Genomic DNA, 19914 nt, shown 5'->3' on the forward strand with positions numbered 1-19914 from the left:
AGCAATATGGCTACAAGTTTAGATAAATTCCGCGATAAAAATGTTAAAGTGATGTTAAACTTTTCTACAGTCGATAATCAGGGGATTTATCGAATAAATATGGGAATTGAAAATTGGGACTCTTAGATTTTGCGTATCTCACGCAAACATGCCGGGCCCCCTTGTAGAAGGGCTCTAATATCTCGTTTAACATACCAGATTATTCGTACATGCTTTATATAGAATAATTATGTAAAAGTAATTTATAAATATAGATAGGCATAACTTAGTTCTGATTTGTTATTATTTTTTTTTTAATTCAGTACATATGGTTTTTTTTTTTATATCATAAACAAATGGTTAGTCTTATGAATGAAATATTATATACATGTTGGTATAATAAATGATGGGTGAGATGGTGATAGATAAATGGGTGTTGTGTCATTAACTTTTTAATTGCCTTCAAGTTCAGTTGGTGAAAGTGCCAAAAATTGTGATACCAAATGCCGTGTTCTGAGCCGCAGGCAGACCAGATCTCAAAAATATACCTTCCCGAACGACCCTCGAATAATAATCGACCCCTAATATGATGTCGATAGATGATGGTTTGTGAAAAGTCTTGTCTGCCAAAATCATGTTCTGAAAACTGTGCTTAATAGATTCCGGTAATGTTTCGCTAGGGGTTTTTATACTGATGCGATTGTTAACTCGAAGTGTAGTGCTTAAACTAAATCTAGAGTCTATGGAAGATATAAGTGTAACCGGACAAATTACTTCATCGTCGAGTTCCAATGTCGTCAATCCATATTTATCAACAAAGTTCCTTGCTATTGAGCTTATTCTGGAGCCGGAATCTAAAAGGCAACGAGCATAGTGCTTAGTGTCATTTATCTCGATTCTTACTAGAGCCGTCGGTAATAGAGTAAAAGCGTTTTGTTTTAGAATTGCTGATAAAGACGTCGAGCTAGATGAAGTCGTTAACTTCGGAGTGTTAGAGTTAGAAGTCTTTCCTTCGCTTTGTTTTTGTTCAGAGCACAGAGGTTTTTGGGTGATTTTTGGAAAATCGACTCGCTTTGGTTTGCTATGCTCCGCTGGGAGTCGAAGTCTCGGATGTAAATGGAGAAGTGAGTGGTGTTTCTCTTTACAATATTTGCATCCAGTCTTCGTGAAACAAGTGGTTTGGGAATGATAGTGCGCCAGGCAATTAGAACAATATCCATATTTTCGAACGACTCGTTTACGATCCGCTATGTTCATTCTCAAAAAACGATGACATTTCTTTAAAGAGTGGAAACGACGACAAACTCTACAGACAAAGTCTGATTGCCTTACGTTCCGATTGTCTGAAGCCTGGTGTGATGAGTTATTACAATGTGGAGGCATATTTCTAAAAAGAACAAACATGTTGTTTTGGTAAACATTTCGAATAGAACTAAGAACGCACAACTAAAAAAAATCCTACTTCAATGACATATTAAAGAACGGCGGGTATAGTACGGGTGGTAAACATTTATTCAGTCAGTAGGAATCACAACGAGCTTTGTAATTGGTCTGTTTATATTCCCTTTTTGCGTTCGGATTTCAGCAACGCGGACCCTATTGTCATGTCCCGGGAACAAATTGATTACTCTTCCTAATCGCCAACTATTGGGTGGTAAATTGTCCTCCTTCACTACTACAAGCGCGCCGATACTGATATCCTCTTCTGGTCTTTTCCATTTATTACGTTTGTGCAGTTCCGTCAGGTATTCATTTTTCCATCGGGTGCAAAAATGTTGATGGATTAATTTCATTTTTAGCCATCGATTCCGAAGTGAAGCTGGAGGGTCCGTAATGAGTGGGTCAATTGGAACGAGTAAAGGGGACCCCACCAAAAAATGTCCTGGAGTTAGAGCAGAGCAATCAGCTGGATCTGTGGACATAGGAGACAAAGGTCGGGAGTTAAGACAAGCTTCGATTTTGGAAAGTAGGGTCTGGAATTCTTCAAATGTGTATTTGGACACCCCTGCAATCTTTCTGAAGTGGATCTTAAAACTTCGGACGCCAGCTTCCCATAAACCACCCATATGGGGAGCCCCAGGCGGAATAAAATGCCATGTTAAATTTTGAATAGCATAAGCGGATGATAGAGCAGCATGTGACGTTTGAATAAAGTCTTTGGCGATGGTTTTAGAGGCTCCGACAAACGTTGTCCCATTATCGGAATGGAGATGTAAAGGACAACCGCGTCTGGACACAAAACGGCTAAAAGCTGCTAGAAACGTTTGAGTGGACAAGTCTGAAGTTGCTTCAAGGTGGATAGCTTTCGTCGAAAAGCATACAAAGACGCACACGTAGCCCTTGGTGATAAGACAAGCTCTTCCAGTATTGTTCTTGATATCAAATGGTCCAGCGAAGTCTAGCCCAGTATGAGTGAATGGACGAGATATGGTGCACCTTTCAGGAGGTAATGACGCCATAAGTTGAGACTTGGATTTCTTTTTATGGATTATACATACTTTGCACTTGCGCATTGTCGCTTTGATGAGATTTTGCATGCGAGGTATCCAATATGTAGATCGAGTAAGTCTCAAAACAAGTTGGTTCCCCCCATGTAAACTGATTTCATGAACAAATCTTATCACCAATCGAGCATATGGACAATTGTACGGGACAATTATGGGGAACTTCTCGCTATAAGATAAGCAGGAAGATTGTTCTAATCTCCCACAAACGCGAATCAAACCATCATTGTCTATAAAAGGATTTAGATTCAACAAGGAGCTGGACGAAGAGATCGGTTTTCCCGCCGATAGGGCCATATATTCATTCGTGTAATGAACCTTTTGATATATTACCACTAACCGATATCGTGCATGAATAATTTCAGCAGCACTGATGACAAGAGTGCTGTATTGTAGATTGGATCGATGCTTGGGATGTGTTTTATTAAAGAATCTATAGACATAGGATATAACTCGCATTGCCTTGGAGAATGATGAGAACCGTTCAAGTATGTCCTCGAAATCCTGGAAATAGGAGAAATGCACCTTAACTTCTTTCTTCTCTAACTCCTCGGAGAATGTGGAAACTACGGATATAGGCCAGTCGTCCTTTTCCTTTTGCAGCCAATGCGGTCCTTGCCACCAGAGTGGATTCTCCGCTAACTCCCTGGGTGAGACGCCGCGACTTGAGAGATCAGCTGGATTTTCTTCCGATACAACATGATGCCACATGGATACATCTGTAACCTGTATTATCTTGGCCACTCTATTGGCCACGAATGTCGTCCATAAACAGGGTGGTTTAGCCAACCAAGACAGCACAATTTTCGAGTCCGTCCAGCAAAATAGTTTGTATTTTGGTACTCCCAGTTGAGGGAGTAAGTTATCAATGATATCTGCCAATAAGACGGCACCGCATAGCTCTAGTCGTGGAACCGATATTGTTTTAACTGGAGCCACTTTTGTTTTTGAGGCTATTAGGTGCGTAAATATGCTTTCCCTTTTCTGAACCCGAACGTAAAGAACGGCAGCGTACGCCTTCTCGGAAGCGTCGCAGAAAGCGTGAAATTGGACGTAGTCATTTGGGCTATAATTAATCCACCTTGGAATTTTTATGTATTGGATATAAGGATATTCTTCCTTGAATAGTTTCCACATTTGCAGTGACTCATGGGATATTCCTTCATCCCACTTTGTCCCGTCTAGCCATATCCGTTGCATTATTATTTTGCCCTAACGACAATAGGTGAAAGCCAACCGGCAGGATCAAAAATTTTCGATATCTGTGAGAGGACCTCGCGTTTAGTATAGGCATTTGAAGTCATAATGTTTGAAGGAACGAAGAAAAAAGAGTCGGAACGAGCGTTCCAGCGGATACCTAGTGTCTTCGCGGAACTAGTGCTGTCGAAATCTAAAAAATCCTCATACAACAGATGGTCAGGAGGAATTCCTGCCAGAATCTCCTTCGAATTCGAGGTCCACTTTTTCATCGTAAAACCTGCTGAACCTAAGGCATTTATAAGTTCCCTTAACGACTTTATGGCCAAAGGGATTGTATGAGCTCCAGCTAGAGCGTCATCGACATACATACAATCCGAGAGAATCTTGCTGGCTAAAGGGTATTCCGTTTGGACATCAGCGGCTAACTGAATCATCGTCCGGATCGCCAAATACGGGGCGCAATTGACTCCAAACGTTACTGTTTGAAGCTCATAATCCTGGAGAGGCTGCAGTTGGTTGGTCCTAAAGAGAATGCGTTGAAAACGTCTCTGTTCTGGATGTATAAGTATTTGGCGATACATTTTTTGTATATCGCCGTTAAAAACGTATCGGAAAAATCTCCACTTAAGGATCAAAACAGTCAAATCCCTCTGCAGAACTGGACCTACGTGTAGGACATCATTCAGACTATTACCATTCGATGTAATAGAAGAGGCATTAAATACCACACGAACTTTTGTGGACGTACTCTCGGGTTTTAGAACGGCATGGTGTGGCATATAGTAGTGGGGACCTTCGAATGATGAAGTAGAATGCTTCAACGGACGCATGTGGTCTAAGGATATATATTCCAAAAGTACTCTATCATATTCCTCTTTAAGACCAATATCTTTAAGTAGACGGCCCTCATTTCGGAAAAATTGGGCCATAGAGTTCTTTCTAGATTGCCCGAGATAAAGCTGTTTAGGAAATTCTCCCTTAAACGGGAGAGAAACGACATATCTACCCTCGGAGTTCCTAACGGTAGTCCTTTTATATAGTTCCTCACAAAATATCTCAGAATCGGACAACGGTTTCCTCCTTGGGAGATCTTCCACCTCCCAAAATCGTGAAATTTGTCTATCTAGAGAAATTTCACAAAGATAAGACACCACTGTGGTATTACGTGTCGGACCGTTTGAGAGAATGGGCCCAGTGATGATCCAACCAAAAATTGTCTCCTGGGCCATTAAAGATCCTCCAATCTGACTCTTGAATCCTCCCAACATAATGGAAGGTAATATGTCACTCCCAATAAGAATATCTACTTTCGAGCTTTCGTAATATTTCGGGTCAGCAAGCCGAATATCTGGTAGCTCGGGAAGACAATGTGTCTCCAATGATCGTGAGGGGAGATTAGCGGACAGATGAGGTACCACCAGTGCTGAAACTGGAACTCGTACATCACTGAAAGACGAACCTAGTGTAAAGCAACACTCTTTGCATACACTGGCGGTAATTGTAGAATTCAAACCCGACACCCGGGCGGAAGTTCGCCGAAAAGGCAGTTTTAATTGATTGAATATCCTTTCGGATATTAGAGTTCCCTCAGAACCCGAATCGATGAGAGCCCTAACTTCATAAGTGGCCCCTGGTAGGCAGACACTCACTATAGCCGTGCCCAATAATATACCCGAGCAACCAGTCGAGAAATATGTGTGCACGTTATTAGCAGCTCCAGGTGTAGATGGTTGCAAAGAGATTGAAGAAATTTGTGGGCTAAAGTTAGAAGTAACAGCACCACCGGTGGACACTTGTTCAGAATGTGGAGACGCAAGTGAAGGAGCCGAAATTCTCGACGTGGTTTGCTCGCGGTGTAGTAATGTGTGATGTCTTCGACGACATTTGAAGCATGAAAATTTACTTTTGCAGTTCTTTAACGAATGGGCTCCAGAAAAACAATTTAAGCACATCTTTCCAGATTTAATTGTGGAAATTCTTTCGTTGTAGTCCATGTTAAGAAACCGCGGGCAATTCTTAATGACGTGCGACTCGTTGTCGCAAATATGGCACTTCGGTTGATCGACATTCGTTCGAAAAATGCGAATGTTATTAGATGACTGTTTCTTTTGAGAGGATTTTACATCCTTGGACGTATGACCCTTTTGATCGTTCGATCCTTTTATATCAGTCACTGACTCTAGGGTTTGATATCGACTTGTAAGGAAGGTATCTAATTCTTTCCATTTAGGAATGGAGGCCTTATCTGTTATCGTCTGCTCCCACAGGGTTAATGTCAGGCTCGGAAGCCGGTTGGAGCATATATAAACAAAAATTGGGTCGCAACTTGCAATATCAATGTCGTATAAACTGAGGGCCGAGATACATGCACTTATGTCTCTTTGAAGAGTCTTAATGCCATTAGCGGATTCAGAAGTACAGGACGGTAAATTAAAAAGTGTCCTCAATTGACCATTAACTAAAACTCTTTTGTTTTCATAACGAGCGCACAGATTTTCCCAGGCGGAGAAGAAACCGTCATTGGTAAGAGGGCTTCTGGACACTATGTCATGGGCTTCGCCCCTGGTTTTGTTAACCAAGTGGAACAGGCGCTCTATAGGACTTAATTTCGAGTTATTTATGCAGACGGCGGTAAACATGTCTCGAAATGTAGGCCATGACATGTAATCGCCTTGAAATACCGCCAACTCGCAAGGAGGCAAGTTGAAGCTGTAACTTGGACCAGTCTCTGCGGTCTGAGCCTTAGGACGAATTTCCTGACCAAGCTCCTTGAGACTAGATATGCATTTTGTATATGCAATATACGCCCTCTTATACTTCTCCTTGATGTTACCAACATCCCCCTGGGACTCTTTCCCGCTACCAGAGGCATCGCCTGAGTCAGCTCCCTTTTTTTCTATACTTGAAAGACACTTTTCATACTCTGATGTTAATTTGTGCCAACGCGATTTTGCCTCCTCTCGATGAACCTCGAGATCATATATCGAAGATAGTGGCAGTTCCTTATTACTCAAGGCGGCCTCAAATTCTGCGAGTCTGTCCGCCGAGCGTATAAAATCTTTCAAGGACATGTTTATCAAATCGACGTTTGAGTGGGCGATACAGAAAAGTAAATACTCAACTCTCAGAATAATATAGTAATGCAAGATAACGTAAAATAATTCTTAAGATAACGTAAAATAACTCCAGATACTAAATTCGAATCACTACAACTCACGAGTTCTCCTTTGAAAAAGAGAGTAGACAAATCGGTTTAGAGGGACCTTAGCAAAAGCACAATTTCATGTAATTTATTCAGGTTTACCCAATATGTGTACCCTACAGTATCAAAAAAAATGTATATATATATAAAGGCAAAAAACAATATTAATATGTATTTATATGGTAAAATATATTAGGAAGACCAATAAAAAGATATAAAGGAATCAATAAAAGATCTATAAGATATTCTTCCGCCGTATTTATATTCGTGTTCACAGCTGATATATCAGAAGTCACTGACCACAACTCAAAATATAGATCAATGGAAGAACTAAAATCATAATGTAGGCCAATGGAAGAGTTGTTTACTTTTTGCACCACAAAATGTAGGCCAATGGAATAGCTGCAGGCAATATGTAGGCCAATGGAATAATTCCAACCAGAATGTAGAGCAATGGAACTCCCACTCACATGGATGGTTATGGAAAAAAAGAATGCGATCAAAACAAAACCAATAATGGAATGTACTCAACTCAAACCAATTTTGTAAATCTGGTAGTGAGAAAGAATAACACTATCACGAATATAACTGCCTCTTTTCCTCTCGTGGCAGTATGATAGCTTGAGAAGAATTAACACAAAATAGAAAAATATAATTATCCATGTATATATTTTCTCCCTGGACTGGGTTTAAAAGGTGCTGGCGATTATTGTTATACTACTTCGGATGAATGTTATATCATTAATAGCGGACAACCAAATGAAGTACAGTAAAAACGTGGTCGCGTCCAATGGCTTCATGAATAAAATATAATGATGTAATACAAATTAAAACTTACTTTTTCCTTTTGAAGTATCCAAATATTTAAGGTAATCCATTGGCGAAATTATCGTAAATTGATTGCTGTAGCGTGTCATATATCCAAAAAATGGCTATTCAATTCACACACCGGAATTTTTCAGCACGTCACTTAATAATTTCCGTTTATTTTTTTTAATGGGTCATAATAAGTAATGGGTCATATTACAGTCTCAGTCCACTTTTTTCTTTGTCCACAATTTCTACAACACACTGGTCGATACGATTTTAATTTCCTAATTATTATATTTATCAGAAATTTCACACGTGATAAATAACCTCCGCTCTTGTACTATATCACTGGCACATGAAAGAACTACTGAATGCAATAATAAAGTATAATGCAAAACACACCTGTTATGTTGTGATGCCGACAATAAGTGTCTCTCAGAGAGTCTGCTAGAATCCGGTTCGAGTGGGATCAATGTCAATGTGGCTAGCTCAGGGAAACTCAGGTAAGAGTGGATGATCAGCAAACCTTCAGGGAGATGAAATGGCAAAAGCACTCCAAAGCAAATTTGTCCACCAGTTGACAGCAAAAAGCGGGGAAGGGATATAAAACCAATGGAAGAAAACAAACGAATTAGGGATTTCTTCAAGTATGGTACTTTATTTCATTGATGGACGGAGATCTTACCAGTATGATGGTAGAATTAGAAGAGACCACAAGTAACGCAAGTTAGTTAGCGGAAGCATGTACGAGCAATATGGCTACAAGTTTAGATAAATTCCGCGATAAAAATGTTAAAGTGATGTTAAACTTTTCTACAGTCGATAATCAGGGGATTTATCGAATAAATATGGGAATTGAAAATTGGGACTCTTAGATTTTGCGTATCTCACGCAAACAGACCAAATATATAGAAATAAAATTTTGAATAAAATTTTTATAGAAATAAAATTTGGCAAAATTTTTTATAGAAATAAAAGTTTGAAAAAATTATCAATAGAAATACAATTTAAAAAAAATTGTGTAGCAAACAAAATTTTGCAAAATTTTGCAAAATATTCTATAGAAACAAAATTTTGACTAAATTTTCTATAGAAATAAAATGTTGACTAAATTTTATATAGAAAAAAATATTTGTATATTAATAAAACTTTGAATACATTTTTTATAGCAGTGAGTATCAGTGAGCATCAATAAGAAAAACATTTTTGAGAAAATTTGCTGTAGAAATAAAATTTGACAATTTTTTCTTATAGAAATAAAATTTTGAAAAAATTATCAATAAAAATACAATTTTAGAAAAATTTTTATGTAGTAAATAAAATTCTGCAAAATATTCTACAGAAACAAAATTTTGACTAAATTTTCTATAGAAATAAAATGTTGACTAAATTTTATATAGAAAAAAATATTTGTATATTAATAAAATTTTGAATACATTTTTTATAGCAGTGAGTATCAGTGAGCATCAGTAAGAAAAAAATTTTTGAGAAAATTTGACAATTTTTTCTTATAGAAATAAAATTTTGAAAAAAATTATCAATAAAAGTACAATTTTAGAAAAAAAATGGAAATAAAATTATCAATAGAAATAAAATTTTGAAAAAAATTTTGTGTAACAAACAAAATTTTGCAAAATTTTCTATAGAAATAAAATTTGACAAAATATTCTATAGAAACAAAATTTTGACCAAATTTTCTAATAAAAAAGTCTATTACTATAAAATTTTGGCAAAATTTTCTATAGAAATAAAATTTTAACTTAAATTTATAGAAATAAAGTTATCAATAGAAATAAAATTTTGAAAAACTTTTTGTGTAACAAACCAAATTTTGCAAAATTTTCTATAGAAAATTGTTGTTTCTATTCCATAGAAAAAAAATTTTGACTCAATTTTCTATAGAAATAAAATTTTGACTAAATTTTCTATAGAAAAAACTATTTCTATAGTAATAAAATTTCGAATAAATTTTTTATAGAAATAAAATTTTGACAAAATTTGCAATAGAAATACAATTTTGACAAAACTTTTTATAGAAATAACATTTTGACAAAATTTTCTATAAAAAAAACTTTGTTTCTATAAAAAAAACTTTTCTGTCAATATACCACATATGTATATGGCCTTAAAATAAAATTAAAAAAAAAATAATTTCGATTGTTCGAAATATTTCAAATAAATTGATATGGGCATTAAAATGGATCGATCCAGCCCATCTGCTAGTCAAACATTCGAGGAAACATAAAAAGATAATCGTAATTGGAAGTTGATTTTCATTTACAATCATAACGCAATGGAAACTAATTTGCGTAAAAACTAGCTTAGTTACAAAAAATGTGAAGTGATAAATTTGGTTTAGCCGGAGTCGGAGTCGAGCAAAATTTTTACGACTCCGACTCCGACTCCAGCAAAATCTTCAGACTCCGACTCCAAGACTCCGACTCCGACTCCGGCTCCACAGCTCTGGAGACGACAATATTTTTTCAGTGCACAAAGCAATTCACATCTACTATTTTAATTTAGTAATATCGTAATAACTTTAGAATATTATAATAACATAAAAAGGATAAACGAATCAAATGATAATATTCCCAATAATTTACTGACAGTTTATCTAACAAATTTGTATGGTAATAGTAGATTTAAAGTTTACGATAACTTTTATGAATATGAGGAAAAAACTTTACAACAAGGTGTATTTTCTGCAAAAATGCCCGCATAATGGCTGGAATCATTATTAATGTTTCAATTGAACTTTGAAATATGTGAAAAACCTTATTCTTGCAGCAAGGCTTAGATAAAAATGCCGTTCTATCCATATTTCAATAGAAACATGTCGGGTCGTGAAAAAAAAGCTAAAAGCTAAATGCATTGTTTTCCCGCTAAACGTCTTCAAAAAAAGCCAAATCTATCGGGAAAAAAGCTAAATTGGCAACGCTGCTGACAACGATAAAATGACAACCAGCGTTCATGATCTGGAAACAATGGTTACGAATTTATAATCCGGCATTCATGATTTAACTTTTAATGTCAAGCAGATACACCCGCTTTCACAATCTTTTTATTTTTATAAAGTCAGTGGACGAAACCGCGAACATTTCGTTTTGTTAAAAATTCTTTTTCATTCTGTTAACAATTTTCTATAGTAGATTAAATCGGTTTCTCTTCTAAATATTACATTTCAAAGATGGAGATAAAATAATGTTAGTCTGATTAAAATCTTAATGTACAAAATATATTTCACTACGCTACGTATAAAACTGATATAAATGTCGTTCATTGTTGATTTTGCTTTATGAAAAAGTGACACACTTTTTTAAAATGTGCCACCTTCGAGAAATGTTCTATGCTGTTTCTATTATTGTAGTCAGGAGTTTTCTAAACAGATCGACTTGTATTTTGAAATATATAAATATATGTTAAAAAGAATTGCAGTACGGTCACACTGGACATATATATGACAGAAATAAAAAATCGTCGCCGCAGTGAAACCAGCATAGTCCGAAAACAATATCCAGATATTGTGCAAATCAGAGAATGAAGCCGCCGAATCGCGCAGCCGATTTTAGCCTACGCCGACCCGTTTTTAGCTGTCGACACTGCCGCGGAATATGTCGAGTCATCTCGACTCAAATTTAGTCGCCAATTAAACAAAAATATTGATTTATATCAGAAAAATATATTAATAATTTTTATATTTTTTGCAAACATTTTGAAGTTTCCGCCTACAATCAATTAGTATCACAGTTTTACAAAAATTTATCAACAAAATTTGAATGAAATGTAAATTTCAGTGTATGATTGGCTGTACAACTAATCTCATTACAAATCGGTAAATTTCAAATTGATTTTACAATGGATAACACTAGCCAACAGTCGTTTTGTGAATTGGTTCTAGCATAATTTTTCTCATTGATTTTGACCTACTAAACACGAAAATGAGTTTTAAAAAATTTTCTGTCGATTGGTTTTCGAGATACAAATTTTTGAACCTTTTTTTTTTAATTTTTGGAGGTACACTTACAATTTTGAGCATATCTTTCGTCTTCTTTGACCTATTTGATCCTAGTGCTACTCAAATTAAAAAAAATTGAGCCGTCTACAACTCATTCTCAGAAAATTTTCAAATCGGGTAAGTAGTTTGGATGTTGGCGGCTTAAAAAAAGTTAAAAAACGGCGTTTTTTTAGTAAAAATGTGGCAGAAAAACCCATATAAAAATTCATATAAAATATAAAACACGATGCTAACAGCAATTTTGGTTTTTTGCGTATAGCTGAAATTTTTACAAAGAAAATAAGCCCTCACTTAACAAAAATTGGTAAAAGACCGAAAAGACCAAATCAACGCATCAACGCTGTTTTCCACATGGCATAAAATGTACAGTTATATCTTTGTTTCTACTCATTTTTTTTGGGCGTTGATTTGGTCTTTTCGGTCTTTTACAAAAAAAAATTATAAGTCCGCTATTTGTTGTTAGATTTAAGTTAAGTGAGGGCTTATTTTCTTTGTGAGGGCTTATTTTCTTTGTAAGTGAGGGCTTATTTTCTTTGTAAAAATTTCAGCTATACGCAAATTTTTATATGGTTTTTTCTGTCACATTTTTACTAAAAAAACGCCATTTTTTAACTTTTTTAAGCCGCCAACATCCAAACTACTTACCCGATTTGAAAATTTTCTGAGAATGAGTTGTAGACGGCTCAATTTTCTTTAATTTGAGTAGCACTAGGATCAAATAGGTCAAAGAAGACGAAAGATATGCTCAAAATTATAAGTGTACCTCCAAAAATTAAAAAAAAAGTTCAAAAATTTGTATCTCGAAAACCAATCGACAGAAAATTTTTTAAAACTCATTTTCGTGTTTAGTAGGTCAAAATCAATGGGAAAAAGTATGCTAGAAACAAATAACAGAGAAAATTTTGTTATTTGTGACCTAGTGTAATTGTGCGCCACAGAATAGACAATTCTATATCGGCTTAGCCGTCAAGCCGCCGCCGGAGGCAAAAATTTAGTGTCAGTCGCCGCCGACAAAAATGGGTAGGCTTCATTCTCTGGTGAAAATGCGCCTGGAAAAAAAGTTGTATGACGCGTGTATTGTGGTTGCTTTTCAATTTCTTCACAACAGCTGAATAATTTACCAAGAAGAATCATTTTTAAAATAAAAGCAAAATGCAAAAAAATGTGTTTGTTTAATAATACGAGTAGTTGTTAAAAAACAATCGAAATATTACGGCCAATTTTCTTTTGTGTACAAACCACTTGTGTTTTTTGGACTTGTGCAACACTGATAGCACGTGTTTGTCCGTTTTCAAACGAAAACGGTGCGGTCTTTGCAAGGGGTTTCGGCAACATTGTGGTAACACCATAAAATATTGTACCATTTGTGTGCAACACATTTTTCCCAAACGACATCACCATTAGTCTTTAAAACTAAATAAACCCGAATTCATGATAAGAGATGCAACAATAGTCTGCAATATTTTTTTAAGGTTTTGCTTTAAATTTCGCTCCTCAAAAACGACAAATCTTCCTCATTGTGCCGAATGTTTTCCCACAATTTTTTTAGTAGGCTAAGTACAACCAAAGTACATGGGTTCACCGTGCGATGCAAGCCACCCACATAAGAAAATATAGTCATGGCAAACGTATGAAATTGTTCGAAGCTCGAAGACTTCTTCCGTGTTTATTATTGATAAATTTTTACGGTCCGAATTAAGGGATTTCGGGGAGGGTTTCATATTACTACCCAAGCCTAGTTTCTTTTATGCTTTTGCTTAAAGCCAGAACGTATAACTTACCTGGGCCAATGTGGCTACTGTTAAACCAAATGTGAAAGCTATTTGAGGTATAGAGGGACTCCATTCTGAACCACCAGTGCAGCTGCCAACGCCAATGACAACCAAGAAGAAGGTACCGATGAGTTCGGCCATTAACTGTCGCCATATTTTCTTATTATCTGTGATATCCTTGACACCTACTACAGCTGACATGTCTGTAAGAAAATAGAATACAAAATATTACACATTGAAAAACTGTGCTTATCAAGGGATTAGAAGAGTTAAAGAAGTCATAGAAACTATTCGCTAAATACAATAAGCGTTACCTAAGGGCATCTTAGTTAAAATTGTTTAAATATTCCAATATTTTTTTTTAACAAATAACAATTTATGTGTGGAATAATATATATTTAACTGTCATTGTCATTATTCAACTACTTGGTTTTTGAAAAATTGTTTTTGCAAATTAAATAAACAAAAATCTACTTTCCTTTGACTACTTTCAATAAAATACTATTATCGTTTATGTCACACACAAGTGGTTTATTTTGATATCTGCGAATAATTCGTTAAATATTAAGCAACTCTTAATTGGTCCAACAATTGATAATGCCTACGATGATGTGGGGTGGGGATTTTGTCAATGATTTATTGTCGATAATCACGAGAGCCAAATTTGCTACTGGCCCATATCATTTCCCAAAATAAGTGTAAAACATGAATTTTGATCAAGATAACATAACAAAAAAAAAAGGCAAAGTAAACAAGCTTCCTAGGTCCGTGGTGCGTACGATTTTATAGGGTGAAATGGTCCCATTATTGCCTGAACTGGTGGAAAAATATTTGTTCGCATTGTTTTAAAATTAAGATTGCGTGAACTTGAATAATATTTAGTTAATGATAAAGCCAACAACTAAAGGTATTTTGCTGTGTTGTGTTATTATAGCTTAGATATTTTCTCGAACTTTTGTTTGATTAGACGCTTGAGAGGCAAGCGGAAAACAATAAAAAAAAAACAAAACATGAAATCGTTTCCATGTGTAATCACAACTGAGACAAATAACTGATTTAAGACAAACAAAATGAATTATTGCTGCTAATCGTTGGGGAGGGTCATAAAAGTATAGGACACATTCTACTCGCAAAGAAAAAAAAAAAAAAACGTTTGGAAAACGTGTACCGAAAACGTTTTTCTTTTGTTAGAGTTTTTTTGAAGTGCTTCGAAAATTTTAAACTTTCATCACCACAAAAAATCGTTTTTTTTACAAAATTTTTATTTTTTCAATAAAAAAATTACACTCAAAAATAAGTGAACTCTCTATTTCACTAAAGCCAATTTAACTTTATTTTAGTTCATGGAATTATTATGTTTGGAGAAAGTTTCCTTTACTCTAATAATTTTTTGCGTACGTTAGTTAAATTAACTAAAACCGAGGAAAAAATATACAAAAATGAAGCATAAAGATTAACTAAATTCGAGTCTTCCACAAAATAGTTCAGTATTTCTTTAAATTTGCAAATTTTACTACAAATGCGTTCATCATGAACTTCGTATGTCACTAAAGACATTCTTGCAATTTTGAACTCCAAAATTTTCCCTGAAACTACAACTTTTTCTTTAACAAGTGAAAAAAACTTAATTATGTCTAATAAATTTTCTTGAATTTGTCGAAAAATATTTACTCATTTTTGCTATATCGGCGTGATGCCAGCCTTTGTAATACTGTTTAGTTAAACTTTTCAAAAAATATTGAAAATTTTCTAAAATTAACCGAAATTTTTCATCCTGGTGGGTTCACTGTTTTTTTCAGTGTAGTTTTGAACCAACAACACAGTCCATTTCATTTATATCAAGCACTGTTTTTTTCTGACTTTAAGTCTTTAATAAGACACATTTTACAGTTCATAGTAAAAATTTAATATAGTAGTATGTAATGTTGAACATCTTTTCGGAATCTTCCGAACATATCTGGAATATATGTAAAAAAAAAGAAAAAAAAAAACTTTTTGATGTTCGGTGTTCAAGGCGAACGAAGCAACCACTGCTCCACGGTACCCAACTAAACATATGTTTCTGTTAAATAAAGTTTGTAAGCTATGCTATATAAATATATCTTATATGGATAATTGTCTATTGACTGAGCTACATAGCTCAGTGGATAGTGTGTTGGCTTACAAATTGCATGGTCCGGGGTTCGATTTCCAGTCGAAAGGTAAAATATAAAAAAAATTATAAAATCGAATAATTTCTTCTACATTGTTTGTAATACAGAAAAACGTGCTAAGAACTAAAAAAGCTTGTGGAAGTGAGAAAGATGTGAGGGAAAATGCAATTAGGCAGAAAAGATTGTTTTTTTTTTTTGAGTTAGTATTTATGAAATTGTTTTTACATCCTGGAAAAGAATAAATGTTTACAGCGAAAATCAAATGAGAAACGAACTTTGTTTGTCTAAAATTTCGTTTGGGAGGAAAGAATTAGTTTTTTTTTGCGTGTATAAGCAAAGAATATTGTATTAAATAAAAAGAACAAAACAATCATTTTTAGTTCTAAAACTAAGGAAAAATTATTGGGTTAAAGAATTCGAAACTTCACTTAATTATACCATAAACCACATAGTCAGGGTATAATAATTTTGATCTGCCAAAAAATTTGCCTACAAGAAATAATAATTTTAGACCATAAAATATATCGATCGACCCAGAATCACTTCCTAGTTAGATCTAGCGCTTTCGTTGAAATTTTGCACACTTGAGGTATGCTCGAAATCGGGCGATACATATATATGGGAGTAATATCTATATTTGATCCGATGTTGTCCAAATTTAATAGTGCTCGTTCTAGTGATTAACATTACGGTCGTGGCTTCAATCTGTACACTTTTAGACTCGTCAGAGTGAGAACAACTACAATAACTTTTACTGAAGGCCCATACCATGTAGATATTTATTTCGAAATTTATAAATTTGCGGAAATGTATAAAATTTAGAGTTACCACCTTAAGTCTCCTGCACTGAAGACACTCAGTTTATACGATATTAAACACAAATATTAAAGGCATTTTAAAATAAAGTTCGTAATCATGTTTTTCTTTAAAGTTAGGGACGAACCTGTTTTCTTCGAAGTAAGGTTAATTTTCCTTAACGTGATTTTAACAAATAATCTTTAAATTAACGGAGATATTGTAGCTTGGGAATAAATATGAAAAACTTTTAATATAGGCTAATACTGATTTTGCATCTTAGTAGATCACGTTTTCGCACGAAAAACTGTTATACTCCATTTAAAAAACGTTAGCGCGGAATAAATGCGAAATCTTTGTTTTGAGCATTTTTAAACACATATTTATACAACCCTGGATTTTTCGCACGAAAAAATAGGCAGGCATATTATTTCGCATAAATAAGTTCACATCCCTGCGTTTGGGACCCTATTTACGGAGATATATGAAGATATTCGTTTTTCGCAGAAACGAACTTAGTACTAAGCATTAGGATTAAAGCTTTTTTAAATTAATTTTGTAGTATCATTTATAATGTGGATGTTTTAACTGGCTGTTAGGTTAGGTTATGTGGCAGCCCGATGTATCAGGCTCACTTAGACTATTCAGTCCATTGTGATACCACAGTGGTGAACTTCTCTCTTATCACTGAGTGCTGCCCGATTCCATGTTAAGCTCAATGACAAGGGACCTCCTTTTTATAGCCGAGTCCGAACGGTGTTCCACATTCCAGTGAAACCACATAGAGAAATGTCACCAGCATTACAGAGGTGGGATAATCCACCGCTGAAAAACTTTTTGGTGTTCGGTCGTAGCAGGAATCGAACCCACGACCTGGTGTATGCAAAGCGGGCATGCTAACCATTGCACCACGATGGCTCCTGGCTGTTATTTATACATTAATAGCTTTGTTAATATACTGCAAAAAGAGTATGAAAATTTGAATAATGAGATTTGAACCCCAATTTTAATTTGTTATTGTCTACACACAAAAAATTATCACCAAAATTTTTTCAATTAAACACTTAATTGAATTTGGAAACGGATTCAATTAATATGTTAATTAATTGAATTAATTATTTATTCACATCCGAATAAAAACCAATTAAAAAAATGATTGATATTTGTTACGTTTCCAATTAAAATATTTATTGATTCAATCAATTTGTTAATCAATTCGGAAATGATTTTCAATTACAAACGTGATTGAAATTTTTTCCGTTTCCAATTACATATGTGATTGATCCAATCACCTTTGTGATTGCAATTGAATAATTTTGAGCAATGGAAAGAGCGAAAAGAGAACAAGAGAATGGGTATTTATTCAACAATTCAATGATGGAGAGATCAGTCTGTGGAAGTAACTCGTAACGAACGGTTGGGTTTTTGTTTTTCGCGTACATTGAAAAACATGATTGCCGACATTCTGTCTGCAGCATTCAAAATGTGTGTATAAATATTTTGAACGCAACAACAAATCATAGCAAAGGGTTGAAATAAATAAAGTGTGCAACAACAAATGGCCACGTGGTAAAGGTTTGAAAAAAATATATGAGAGAACGCATATGAAATTACCTGTGTTTGTGTTTTGTGGTATTGTAAAAATGGAAAACAATCTACGTTTATTAAAGGTAAGAAATTGTGAAATGTGAATACCGTTTTGCATTGAAGCCTGTTTACATTAAACGGACTAAAATAATATATTTTTTATTCATTTCTTTTAGTGACCAATCAATCCCATCAACTCCATCCTTTTATCAAATATATAAGAATATGTTTGCAATCAAAAAGTGGGTGCAGTATTGATCTTTTAAAATTATAATTTTTTTCACCCCAAGTTTTCTTAAAACCAAGAGCGGTATGAGTTTGTTGGAAGATTCACCTTGAAGTTGCGAAGTAGCGTTGGCATTAAATTACATTTTTGTTTTACCTGCCTTTTTCAGTTTGAATCCAAGTAGAGAGCAGTATATATGATATATAAACTAATGAGCTGAATTATGTAATGGTAAAAAAGTTCTTTCTTTTGGATTTTAAAATATGAAAAATATCCGAAAATAATAAAAATATGTATTTTCCATTTATATTTTTGCAGAATTTCCAAAGTATCATCAATATAATACCAAATATTACATTGCTTTCCCATTATTTTTGTCTTTGATTGGTACAAATTTTAATAGACGATTTAAATGTGTGAAAATTTTGGAAAGGAATTGTTACTAAAATTAAATTACCGAGCTCCTTAATACACCTTTTTATGCTAAAAGACTACAACTGCAAAAGTAGATTATAAATCTGCAATCTGGAACTAAGAATTGAACTTGATATTCTATGCAGGTAACGTTTAACAAAATCAAGTTTTAATTGAACAAAATTAAATTCGAATTATTCTGTTTACTTTCAGAAAAACTAATTTAGCTTACAGGCTGCTGATTTATTGGAAATCTAGGCGCATGTACATATTAGAAGGATCATGCTGACATGGTTTGTATTATAAGGAAGATAATGATTTATATAGTTTATTTTTTCACTCTATAGTTGTTTTGGTAGTAATTGTATGTGTAGGTTATGTTAGAACAGAACACAAATGACAAGAACCGAATTTATTTGTCTATTGCATAATTCAAAAAATAATAATATATTAAATATGTTTTATTACCTATTCTTTTTTCGTTTTCTTCATATTTACGACAACTGAATAGTTTAGTTTTCTTTTGTAACAAACAGTACATGCTTAAACACCGACAGGTGCATCTGATCTAGTTATTAGGCACCTTTAAAGTATATTTTGTAAATTTATTTATAAAATATTTTGCAAATAAAATAAATATGTTTTATAAGAAACACATATTTTCTTTTATATCAAATAAAACTAAATACGATTTTGGGGTCGCAATTTATACATTTTTTGATTGAAATTTATAGCCTATTTCAATTAATTATTTAATTGAATGAATCAAATAGTTGATTGATTTTTGTCGCGAAATTAATTAAAATATTAATTGATTCAATTAAAACTGTGATTGAGTTTTATGTTAAAAATGAATCACGTTTTTAATTGATACAATCACACAATTAATTGATTCCGTGACAAAAGTCAACTAAATTTTTAATTTAAAATCGTTTTGGTTTTCAATCAAAATGGGTGATTGATACTATCATTTTCGTGATTGAAGACATTTCAATAAAAAAAAGTGATTGAATCCGCGATTTTCGTGATTGAAATAAAAAAATTTTTTTTTGTGTGTAGATTTAAATTTTCTTAATTATAAAAACAAATTAAACTAAAGATGTAAAATCCTCAAAAAAAGTATTAGCCTTTTTCTAATCGTTTTTACAAAGAATCTTTTATACAAACATTCAATATCTACACACAAAAAATTATCACCGACATTTTTTTCAATTAATCACTTAATTGAATTTGGATACGGATTCAATTAATATGTTA

The 19914-nt window shown here is 33.9% G+C and overlaps 1 protein-coding gene across 4 annotated transcripts in view; it reads right to left on the bottom strand.

Moving 5' to 3' along the window:
• Positions 1-19914, bottom strand: part of Drip (aquaporin homolog protein drip) — a 184757-nt gene that overhangs the window by 62926 nt on the left and 101917 nt on the right. For 3 of the 4 annotated variants that reach the window (XM_075291452.1, XM_075291450.1, XM_075291449.1), the window contains one exon: positions 13492-13685. In XM_075291452.1, the coding sequence (XP_075147567.1) occupies positions 13492-13683 (192 nt within the window). In that variant the 5' untranslated portion in view covers positions 13684-13685. Of the gene's footprint in view, positions 1-13491; positions 13686-13796; positions 13821-19914 lie in introns of those variants that run through there. The other variant, XM_075291451.1, reaches the window with a different exon arrangement.

Source organism: Haematobia irritans, chromosome 1, assembly GCF_050003625.1.
Source record: "Haematobia irritans isolate KBUSLIRL chromosome 1, ASM5000362v1, whole genome shotgun sequence".
In the NCBI taxonomy this organism is placed as follows: Eukaryota; Metazoa; Arthropoda; class Insecta; order Diptera; family Muscidae; genus Haematobia; species Haematobia irritans.